The sequence below is a fragment of the Epinephelus fuscoguttatus genome, linkage group LG20 (assembly GCF_011397635.1).
Source record: "Epinephelus fuscoguttatus linkage group LG20, E.fuscoguttatus.final_Chr_v1".
NCBI classification, from domain to species: Eukaryota; Metazoa; Chordata; class Actinopteri; order Perciformes; family Serranidae; genus Epinephelus; species Epinephelus fuscoguttatus.
Window position 1 is genome coordinate 18,923,394 of NC_064771.1, and position 12,104 is coordinate 18,935,497.

At 41.5% G+C, this 12,104-nt stretch overlaps 1 protein-coding gene across 2 annotated transcripts; it reads right to left on the bottom strand.

The window, feature by feature from the left end:
- Positions 1-1,078: 1,078 nt before the first annotated feature.
- patl2 (PAT1 homolog 2) lies at positions 1,079-11,570 on the bottom strand. Of its 2 annotated transcripts, none has more exons than XM_049563434.1 (19): positions 11,433-11,570; positions 10,900-11,053; positions 10,499-10,782; positions 10,346-10,411; positions 10,217-10,270; positions 9,964-10,128; positions 8,377-8,451; positions 8,136-8,233; positions 5,636-5,710; positions 5,414-5,537; positions 5,209-5,326; positions 3,996-4,102; positions 3,864-3,917; positions 3,635-3,777; positions 3,316-3,472; positions 2,941-3,081; positions 2,098-2,195; positions 1,868-2,008; positions 1,079-1,793 (listed from the first exon to the last, which is right to left on the bottom strand). In XM_049563434.1, the coding sequence occupies exons 2-19, from the start codon at positions 10,976-10,978 to the stop codon at positions 1,760-1,762; spliced, it is 2,013 nt and encodes a 670-aa protein (XP_049419391.1). In that variant the 5' UTR covers positions 10,979-11,053; positions 11,433-11,570; the 3' UTR covers positions 1,079-1,759. The 2 variants fall into 2 exon arrangements, with proteins under 2 accessions (XP_049419391.1, XP_049419390.1); XM_049563433.1 differs by lacking the exon at positions 11,433-11,570 and adding an exon at positions 11,289-11,422.
- Between the last annotated feature and the right edge of the window lie 534 nt (positions 11,571-12,104).

The window sequence follows — 12,104 nt, forward strand, 5'->3', positions numbered from 1 at the left end:
CACACTCTGGCGTTTCAGCACAGATCTGATTGATTTAGTTCAAAACTTTCCTCAGCAAAAGAAACAAGAAATCTGATCAAATCTTTTTAATGGTTTTGTTTTAAAGGAATATTAACCGATAAAATGTATTTGTATTAATTGTGTCAGTCACTCACCCCAGGTGACCTTAAAAAGTTTTTTTCCCCCAAGTATCCAAAGTGACTGAAGAATCCAAAGACAGTCTTGATGAATTGTTGAAAACTATATTAAAATATCTCTTAACAAATTCTTAATATACTTGTGCAGTATACTTCAGTACTTGCCAAACACATTCATTTTCATTAGAGAGTAATATTTAAAACTAGGGATGTATAATATTGGATTTTTGGCGATATCCTAATTTGTAACAACTTATTAGGTCACACGCATCAACCCCATCACCATGCAGAAGGAAGCATGCATCTACTCATGGACATGGCTGTAATTTCAATTAGCTCACAGTGATGCACACTCCCTTCTGCGCAGTGATACAGTTGGTGGATGTAGTTCGGTAGTAAGAAAATCATTCCTACATGAAACTGCTTCAACAAGGTCTGTGGATTATCTTGAGTAACCAAGTCATGATTTCTTTTAAGAGACATTGCTGTTGAGTATTTCAGATGTATTTTTTTGGTGCTTTGAGCACCACAAGCTGAGTGACATAGTTCCATTATATTGGAGAGAAGGCAGACATCTCTATGGCTGATATTTCCAACACTCTGCAACTCACACCAAAACAATCTCAACTGATAAATGGCACTACAGGGAAGAGGAAAAATATGCATTTTTAATTTGGGGGTGAACTGTTCCATTGAGGTTAATTTGTTCCCTGAAGAATGAGCCCATAAAGACACGCTGCACCACCCAAACTAGACTCCATTAAAATCTGATTTTGAGGACTTGTGTGCACAAGGAGCAGATCATGTCCTCCAAGGCTACAGTGTACCTACATGCTTTTGCAGACTTGATCAAACTGTTGAGCATTTTGAAAGATTTTTTTTTATTTGTGTTGCAAGTGCTCTACAAGGGTGCAATATAAATTATTACTGTTTCCAAATGAATATAATAAATAAAAATTACATCAAATACATCATATTTAGTATGACTACACATGTATACACAATGCATTCCTTTTTACAAAAAAAACCCAAAAGTGCATGGCTTATGACGATGGACCATGCCATGATCACTTCCTTTATGGTTAGTATCATAATAATAAACATATAGGTTCGGCTATACAGTCATAAATTACTCTACAATCCTCAACCTGGTCACCAATATCTGATCCAATGCATTTATCGCAGTAAGTTTCCTGAATGTAACTGGGATTTAATAGAAGCCACACTCAGCTTCATGTACTAGTTAATGTAATGTTACCAGCTCACCTTATGTCAATCTCATGAAATGATGGCAACACTTGTTATGGAAGGTTACAATAAACAAAAAAACTTTTGGGCTAATAATTTCAGAATAACTTGCACTGATGTGACGTACTGGAGACCAAAAGGGAGGAAAGTAAAATGATCAGATAAAGGAAATAGAAAAGGGAAACAGTTTAAGTGTGAAAAATGTGAAGGGTCAGAGGAGAGGAGGAAAAAAAAAATCATAGCATTTGTACATTATATTCTTCTGTTATTAATGAACACAGGAATTATTGTCAGAGCTGTGCGTCTGCTCCTTTAACTCTAGTGCTCATTACATCCTGGTCATTAGCTGAACGTGTCATTATTTTACGTCCACCTTAAGATGGAAGAGCCAGGAATCCGGTTGCAGACCTAAATAAAGATATTGGGTAATTATCATCCACCCAATACATATGATATATCAAAACATGTTAAAAGAGACTTACTCCATGTTACTTTTCAGCTGATGCACCGTGCGCTTGTCCAGGTAACGACAGAAGAGGGTGAGCAGGTTTGAGGGCAGGAGGAGCGGCTCCACCAGTGAACACTGGGACAGCTGTCCCGCCACCTGGAATATTGTGTCGGTCCTAAATGACAACAGGAACACTGATGTCATGTTCTTGTAATAAAGTTAAAGTTGTCTCCTATCATGAATTAACAGCCTTAAAATCCCCACCAGGTCTCAAAGTCACCGATGCTGGGCTCCAGAGGAACGCTTGAGGACAGCAGCTTCTCTCCTTGGGACAGGAGCGCGTACAGCAGGGACAGTCCAAACTGAGGGGAAATGAATGAGGAAAAATGGTCACTTAAGTTCAAGGCAAAAATGGCCTTAAAGGACAGCCATTATGCTTTTCCAATATTTTCCGTCATATATAACGTTACAATGTCAGATGTTCATATTAAAAATGACAAAATTTCAAATAAGGAGGTTTTTTTTTTTCCAACTCTTGCTACCAGCTGACGTCAGATTGTTACAGGTTCTTTGTATGGTCATCTGCTCCAGACACGCTAACGCAAGTGTTTTCATTACATACAATGCTACATATAGCTACATGCTAATGTCAGGTAAAACATGTAATCTTGGTTGACGATGTTATCTAACTCTCCCCATTTTCAGACTATAATCCTGCTGGAACATGTCTGGTTGTGAGAACTTTGGTTTAGAAGCTTTTATTGGTGATTTTTCGTGATAGAAAGTGCTGCTACACTCCATTACAGTCATTCCACAGTTGCACTGATGGTGCAGAGACGCCGAGATACGAAGACCTACTGACCAATCACAGCAGACTGGGCTTTTTCGGGAGGCCAACTTAAAGAGACAGGTGCTAAAATGGAGCATCTCAGACAGAAGGTGAATACAGGTGTACCAGCACAGACAGTATGAGGAAAAAGGTGTTTTTTGGACACTGAAACATAGAAACATGTTCCATTAGAAACCCAAAATACAAGTATAAAACCTGAAAAAGAGCATGATGGGTCCGCTTTAAATAAATGCCATGAAGCACCAGAAAGAACAGACCTTGTTCTGACATGCCAGCGTGAGGGACTCGTATGTTGTCAATGACTCAGATGATGTCAGATCTTTGAGGACGCAAATTAGCTGACTGAACGTCAGCCCTCCAATCACATTTCGAAGAGGTGGGTAGAGCACTGGAAGGGCCTAAAAAGAGGATATGAGGATAATGATGAGGATTAATACAAATAATCTTACATGACCAAAAACACACTTTAATCTCCTTTAACTGCTTCACAACAAAACAAACAGGTTTTAAACATGGAAGTTCATTCTTGACCTTTTGAAAGACACGTGGCAAAAATATATAAGTTCAAACATCTATGTGCTTTCAATCACAACAGAGTCTGTGCTCAGCTGAGCTAAGAAGAGCATACTCACCTCCTCTGCATCTCTGCTCATCAGCGTGGGAAGGTTAGAAGTCACAATGCTCAAGATTTTCCGTGCAGAATCATGTTTCAGGAACGGGAGCAGACGGGCGATTAGCGTTTTGCCTTTTGAGACCAGCAGGAAAGGAAGAAACTCCACGCCTGAATCTCTGCATCAAAAAATTTGAGAAAATTAATTGTGTGAATTCAACATCCAAGACAATGTAAACTATAACTATATACATTTATTATAAATGTATCCCCTTTTCATCAGCAATATTTACACAATATGCATCACTTCTCCTTAATGGTGAGGTGTGTGTATAACTCACAGGGGACTGTGATGTTGCAGCTGGGAGTAGATGTGCTGCACTTTCTTCTGCGACTTCTCCCTCACTCTGCTTTCCTCTGCTTCAGATGAGACAGTGGTTTTCATCCTCTCCGTCTCCTCGACCTCCAACAGAGCCATGAACAACTGCAGGGCAGAACAGGAGTGCCAGGGTGTTGGTTAATGTCAATAAAACGCATCTCGCTGCATCAAAACAAGTGCTCAGCAGGTACCTTTTCTATTTTGCTGAGGACCTCTAACCGCTGTTGTCTGGTGTCTTTCTGCTCCTGTGAGGGGGAAATAAGTCTCAGTATGAGGGAGGGCAGATCAATACACTTCAGAAGTTGTCTCGAAAACATATTCACCTCGAGTGGACCCTGAGCTTGGACTGCATGAACTGCACTGATGGCACGGCGAGGAGAGTAACATGTGGACACAGCAACTTGACCCAGAGAGCCTTCGATGTGCACGACTGGAAGAGGAAAAGACTTTTACAGTTGTAGGAAAACATGTTCAGCACTGTAAGCTGGAGTAGATACAGATCATGCATTACTCTTTCACCTAACAGTGTGGGTTTGGTTTCAAAATTGGGGGGGGGGGGGGGGACAATGAAGTCAATAAAATAATAATTAAAAAAAAAAACAACTAGTTGCTATATTGTAGGAAACTGGACTTGCTTGACCTTCTTGAAGACGTTTCACCTCTCACCCAAGAAGCTTCTACAGTTCTAACTGACTGGTGCAGAGACACAGACTTTAAACTCTGTAGGTATGAATCCTTGCAGAGTCGTTGAGGTCACACGTGAGATCTAGATCTCTGGAAGCAAATCCAGTTGCCTATGATATATCACTGAGGAATACCATGACCTGGCTGACTGAGAACCTTCACCAACATGTGCATGAAGAGACAGACTACATACAGCCCCAACAACCTGTGCATAGCCTGAGAGGCAAAACTGAGCAACAAACTCAGTTTTTGAAACTGGTCCAGTACTGAGCAGGAGCACTGCAGCTGGTAGCCGCAAAACAGGCTGCAATGTAACCAATCAGAAATTTGTGCACCATCAATTACCGTTCACTGAAAGTTCTTGTTTTTACCACAGACAGGCTCAGATTATTATTCTAAGTGTCAAGGCAATCAAATCTGGTCTAATGAAGCACAGCATAAGTTAAATTTTTTGTGTTCATTCAATCACAATTCTCTCCATCCCACTCCCACTGCTTCCTCTAGTCAGCTGACTATGGGTGTTCGCTCATTATCCAATCAAACTTTGCCACGATCTCTTTCGGCCAATCAGGATGCCACTGCAAAATTTTAAATCTGCTCTCTCCTCTGCTGCTGTCAGCTGTCATTTTAGGCAGAATCTTTGCACCTTCCTCCACCCCGTTCACCTCCAGCCATTGTGTCCAGAGTCCAGGACGAGCTCAACAAAAGCTCATTTCTCTACTCATCCAGATCAGTGGCACTTCTCCATCTTCTATCTTCATGCTTATGTGCGCATATTAATAAATATTCTCTTTACTATAAAAACGAGTCTCTCTTGAGTGAAATAAGATGAAAGGGTGACAAGAGAAAAACCTGGTGTGTAAGCATCCGTTTTTGTGACGTAAGGCGTGGTGAGCTTGGGCGGCTCTCTCTTGCCCCTGATGCCCAGCTCCTCCTCTGCCATCTTCGCTTCTATTCGCCGATAGTACTCCTGTGACAAAGTAAAAAGTTAAAATACCAGAGCCATGAAATGCTCAGTCTTTGTTCATGTCACGACACTGGAGCACAGACATGATACCTGGTAATAGTAGTCCTCATGGTACGGATTCTCACTCTGCAGCTGGATCATCTGCAGCCTGGTGATCCACTCCTTCTCTTTGGCGGTCATCAGATTACAGTAAGGATCCCAGCCCTCTGGTTTTCTACCAACAGACCATATTGTTCTTTCATTAAGCCTATTCCTTCCTCACAACATACTAGATATGAAAACAAGTTCTTTGATAAGTGATGTCGCACCAACCTTTGGAATATGCGTTGTTTTTGCCTGAGCAATCTTTTATGTTGAGGGTGGAGCTGTGTGACCAGACCTGGGTACCTGCAGGTCAAACAACTTCACATTTAAAAGAGTCCCGGATACATTCAACACTTGTACATATATTAAACAGTGTGCTCTGCTACATGTATACAGCCCTACAATGTTTTCTGAGGGTTCATAGATTTGCTCCTATTCCAGCAATTCAGAAAGACATGGGCTGAGTACCAGGAGCGGTGCAATGAAAATGTGAAATGATCCGACTGTGGAACAGTCTGATCAAAATGGCAGAGGATAGAATAAATGAGAAGGCTTTTATATGAGTGAATTACACAGTTCTCCATGGGCAAAACAGCTCGCTCAATCTTTGAAGAGGTGGATACAGTGTATATTTACAGGAATAACTGATGTTTCAAGAAAAAGCGGCTACTGAAATTTGAGGAGAAATGGATCGAAATCATTCTGTCAGTGCCTAAAATAATAACATACGTGCACATTAAACAGAAGTTTGGCCCTGAACCACATGTAACATCTTGTTTATTGTTTATCTAGAATCCGTTTAACAGGGAACAAAATGGTAGAAACCTCAGGAAGAGCAACTGCGGAGGGATCCATCTTCCAGGACGGACAGACGTGCAATACATGTTGATAATCTGGATAAACTACTTTATTGTAAAGTCCATCTTCAGTAATAACTCACATTTTTTATAGCGCCTTTCAAGGGACCCCAGGACACACGTGGTCCCAGCTTTAGATAAGTGTCTTGTTTCATTTAATCACTTTCATTTATCGCTTTTTTTGTTTTTACTGTTTACTTATATCTTGTTTTTTTCTTACTGATGTGTGTTACTGCACCATCCCTTGCTGCAGAACTACAAGTTTCCCCACTGCCGGGCTGATAAAAGATTAGTTTAGAGTAGTGGTTCCCAAATGGTGGGTCGCGGGTCGATTCTAAAGCAAGGTTTATGCTACTGCACTGTGCACCTACAACGCGGAGGGCTTTGCAGAGATGGCAACGCAGACCAAACGCAGACCGCAAGAGCTATGATTGGTCCTTCAAACTACATCATTTCCAGCATTTCGCAAGGTTTCATTTCCTGCTTCAGTGTCACATATTCACCCGTAGTCAGCCTCAAGACATTCAATGGGCGTACAGACCACCGGCGCAGTCGCCTCTCTCTTCGTCGTTGTAACATTTGTAATAAAAGCATTTGTTGTTCAATGTCGATCATTTCAAGCTCCAGCAACAGCCTTCTCTCTTGGTCGCCATCTTCACTGTGACTAGAGCAAAGCCGGAAGATAAACAAACAATGAACGAGCAACAACCATGGATATCACAGAGTCTAGGTAGATATATAAAAGAACACCATGCCCCCAAGCGCCTTGGCGGGGTAATCCATAGCGACACAGACCAACAGGACACAAAACAATGACAGGCACACAGCAACTGCGTGCACATTGTGTCAAGTGTACGCAGAAGCAAAAAGAAACTTTAATTCAACCTCAGGTGACTCCATATTGTGTCAATTTTGTTTTGACGTTCGGGGAATTTCCAGCACAAAGCTTTCATTTTGAAGTGCCAGTTTTCTGCCTGAGAGTGAGTGAGTACCGGACAGCTACTTAATAGAGGCAGCAAACTTGCTCAATGACATAGCCAAATGGAAGTAAAGCACTGAATATATTAAACTGTGTGGACTTTAAACTAATGACTAAGGAGAAATCTGGACCCCTTGGCTGGACCGCATAGGAATCACTGGTTTAGATATTTATATCTTCATTGTTAACTTGCACTTTTAGAAGTTAAGTGTACTACGGTCGTCAAGATTATAGCTGTCAAAAAGACAGATACTTTTTGATGCTATGTATGTAAAACGACAATACCAATGCTGTTAAAAAAACAAAAATAAAAAACAGCTCTGGAATCAGGTTTTCAAGTCAAGGCTGCACAAATGAAACAATGGGGATGAAAATCATCTGGTCCTCCAACTGTGGCTTTTAGAGTATTCTCTCCAGCAACAAACCCACCATGTCACTGGAGGCGTATGTTCATTGATTTTTTTTTTTCTGTACCATCACTATAAAAAGAAAAATTGTGTGCCTAGGACTTCTCTCCTTTTTGCCATGGTACTGAAAGAGGTATCGAGTGATGTACTGTAGTTTAAATTCAGGTTTCGTGACAGGGTGCACAGCCTACGTCAGTCTGGTTACATTTAGGCCTCCAGTAAAGTCAGCTTTATCCTTTACATAAAGAATCTGTCTAAGGGATGTACAGCTGCATCTTTTATCTTCAGAAGGTAGAGCTACACATATCAATGCCAGGGATTGAATGAAATTTATGAATGTGAGGTCAGTGGAGAGAGTTTAATATACTCACAAGGGATGAGCAAGACCGCAGAGTCATAAATATGTCTGAAGCTCAAACTTCACTGACAAATATTTCAGGCCACAAAGCAAACATTTCTGAGAGATACACGAGATCGTGACACACCTGAAATGCTGCACTGGATTAGACGAGGGGCTGTAACAGGGGGACGGCCTCGGTGAGTTGGCACCAAAGCGAAGCTGCATCATCTTCGGAGTCAGAGACTGAGGAGAGGAGGGGCAAGGTGGGGTAGTAGGAAACATGAGAGCATCAGAACAGACAAAAGTAGACGGACACAGCTCTTTGTGAACGTTTTTGCTATTGACTTAAATGTATCAGAACAGATGTAATATATTATGGAATAAACCTGATTGAAATGTTGCCGTGGGGTCAATGGCTGGCGTGCGAAGATGGGCGATCCTGGTACCATGGGTGCATGCATCTGCAAGAAAAACTAAGATTCAGCGAGGAAATGACAATGTGTTTGTTTAAAGGACCAGTTTAACATTTTAGGAGGAACATTTACTTTGTTGTAGATATTCAGACGAGAAAATGGATACTACGCCCATATCCATTTTTGCTTGTTGAGCTCTGTCAAGCAAAGTATGTCCAGTGTGAGGATTGGATGATTGAATGTATGGAAGATGTGGTTTTAACTATCAGCACTTTACAGGAGTAGCACTCCTAATTGCGGTGTGTTTTTTTGTGACAATAAAAGCCATGCTGATGCGGACTCTAAATATGTAGATGGAGCCAACAGCCAGTTAGCTTAGCATCGAGACTGCAAATGTGGAAGGGACTAACTCATACAAAAAGCAAAGTGTGAAAGGACACAGCAACTTCCTAGGGATTCATCTGCACTGCAAGGTTGTCCCCCGTGGAGACGCCATAAATCACTGCACGTGCCCTAGAAATAATCTGGCACTGACAGTCTAACCTTGGTCTTTTTCCACTGGAGCCTACTTTCCCATGTTTTTGATCCTAATTGACTAACAGGGACAGCAATTTTTGAAACTGGTCCACTACTGAGTGAGATCAGATTATTATAATGTGTCTGACAACACTGTGGAAAGGATCCCTACAGAGACAGACCTTTGTGTTAAAGACTAAGATCCTTTGTTTAACCACAACAGCCCCAAAGTTGCCACCATCAAACCCACCGGACTCCAGCTAAATAAACAGTAATTTTTGCATGTATAAAGTCGCATACTTTGACATCTAACTGGGTGAGTTTAGGGTTTATTTCAACCAAACCAGAGCTGACAATTGCTGGAACAGTGAAAAAAAATGAGCCAAAAATAGTTGAGTGAGTTTTACTTTATTTCGATTGACTTTGAATGAAGTGTGTTCTACGATAATAAAATTATTGTTTATTTAAATGGAGTCTGGTGGGTTTGGTGAGAGGGATTTCAGGGCTGTTTCTGGTTAAACAAAAAGAATTCTACTCTAACTAAAAGGTCCACCTCTGTCAGACACTTACTTGAGCCTGTCAGTGGCAAAAATAAGCACTTTTAGCAAACATACACCGACACTGAAGTCTTTTTCACAGCTGCCGGCTGCAATGACGTCACTCAATACTGGACCAATTTCACAAACTGCCCCTTGATTAGTCACTTAGACACAGCAATATGGGAAACAGGCTGCAAAATACCGAAGATAACACTTAAGCACCAGACTCTTTCTTGGCTGGGTGCCGTGATTTTGTGGCATCTTCACTGGTTACCTGCAACCTCAAACTGAAGGTGAAACTCTAGGAAGTCACTGTGTCCTTTTCTTATATGCGCACAAAAGCAAAAACACAGAAAAGATGTCTATCAGTGAGCTTTTCAGCATCATATTTATAGACATGAGAGGTATCGATTTTCTCATCCAAACCCCAGCACCCAAAAACTATAAATGTCCAACTATTCCTTTACACAGAAAGATTATCTGGTAAAGAAAATGATTCCTCCACCTGCGAGGGGCCTCTGTGGCCAAACTGTCTCCTGGAGTAGGATCCTCTGTGTTCCCCTCTCCTGCCCCTGAAGGGTGAGACAGGATATGGCACTTCCAGGAAGTTGGAGGGTAGGTACTGACCTCTGCCTCTGTGACCGTCAATCACACACACTATAGCACTGTCCTAAGAAACACAGACATCAAAATAAGAGTTGTTTGTTGAGGTAACCACTATTATACGGATGGTTATGTGTATTCTTAGTGATCTTTACCTGAAGTATTGATCCTGAGATTCTTCTAGTCTTTCTAGAAGAGGGCGACATATACTGAAGGGGAAAAGAAAAATTAAAAATGTAAGGAAACTTCGCAAACGTGTATAAAACAAAACAACTGGCACTTACATCATGCTCAAAGGTCCGCTGGTACATCACGGCATTCCCACAGTCCACTATGGCACTGTCAAGAGTCTGAAAAACCACAACAGATCAACATGAAGACAAGCTGCTGTCATGTGAGCTGCCCACATTTCAGACAACAAATTTAACCTGCATCACCTTGAGACTCGGTCGCCCCTCCACTATCCTCATCACAGCTGGGTCTTCAAACATCTGGCCTCGGCCCAGCCCTCCTCTCTGTCCCCTGCCTCTGCCACGCTGCCCTGGGGGAGCCCGGGGCAGGTACTGTGGCCTCTGTCTGGGAGGGGAGGGGGAGCTGTGGCGGGATGATGGTTTGGGGTCTGGTAAAGGTGGTGGCGTTGGTGTTGGGAGCGTAGGTGGTGGCTCTCCAAACTGAAGGAGATTGCTGCTGGGGTCCTCTGTGGTCCCATGTGGATTGAGGTCTACGATACAGATGCATGTAGAAAAAAGGAGCTAAACATTTATCTTTTCTTAGTGGCTACAAGAAACAGGATTTTATTTTATTCCACCCAGCTGTAAAATGAAACATGTCTACACACCCATTCCAAACGTCTCCTCGTTGTAGACGTTTATCTCCTCATCTTCCTCAGCCATGGCCTGCAAGAGCCCACAGTCCATGTTGGTCCCATCCTCTCCATCACTCCACTCCCCTCCATTCTCAGGCCACTGAGGCTCACACACCTTCTCAGCCTCCTGTGGGGTTAAATATATCAAATAAGCCAGGAGACACTGAGAGAAAGAAGTAACTTCTGTCTGTATCCATATTATTTATAAAAACGTCACATTTCCACAGCCATTATTTAGCTAGCATGCACTGAATACCTGATTAGCTTGTTAGCACACCGTGTTCGCCCCATATTTACACCTGCAGCTCGCTCAACACAACAATACACACACAATAAAAAGCAGCCAAATGACTCTGACTTACTTGTTGCTGTTCTGAATCACTCATTGTGTATGTATTTTTACACTTGACGCCAACAGGTCACGGTGACTTTCTCTTTCCTTCAAAATTACCTGCTGTCTCTCGTCAGACAGTGAAGGAGGCTCATTAACTTTTAATTGAACTCACCTGTGAGCAGCAGCAGCAGAGGCAGCGTCACACGTCAACACGCCTCACGTAGCTGTCGGCTCACCTCTACTGTTCCCTTAGTATATACTTATATATGATATATTTTAATTTATATGAATTTATGTGAGAGGTTTTAAGTGTACCAAAAGCCTGGACACGTTTTATAGATTTATAGAAAGTTCTCGCAGTAAAAGTGGTGAACAAACAGTGACATCTAGTGGTCATTTTAGACACTGCTCTGCAGCGGTGTGCATCCAAACTGTTGTTAGGGTATTATTCAGTGTTTTCAATGTTGCTTTCTAAATGTGTCTAAATACACTAAATAAAGTGTACTTTTTAGCAAGAAGTAAAATAAAATAAAATTATAAAATTGCATTATTTATTTATGTACCATTTTCTGTATTCCTATGTTAATTCATGTTCATTTTCTCATGTCTGTTCTGACCATTTTTCACATTTATGTGAGGTAACACTCACTCACACTCACAACAACCCACTCAATAAATGTTGTATAGATTAAAAAAAAATCTTAGTTTAAATGCTTCCCTTTTTGTGGGAAATGTGTTTATCAAATTTAGAAAATATATATACATATATATACTGGTGAAAATAGCATGATGTATGTGTGTCCATTAGATGTATGTTCCACCTTGTCACACCCATGGATTGGAA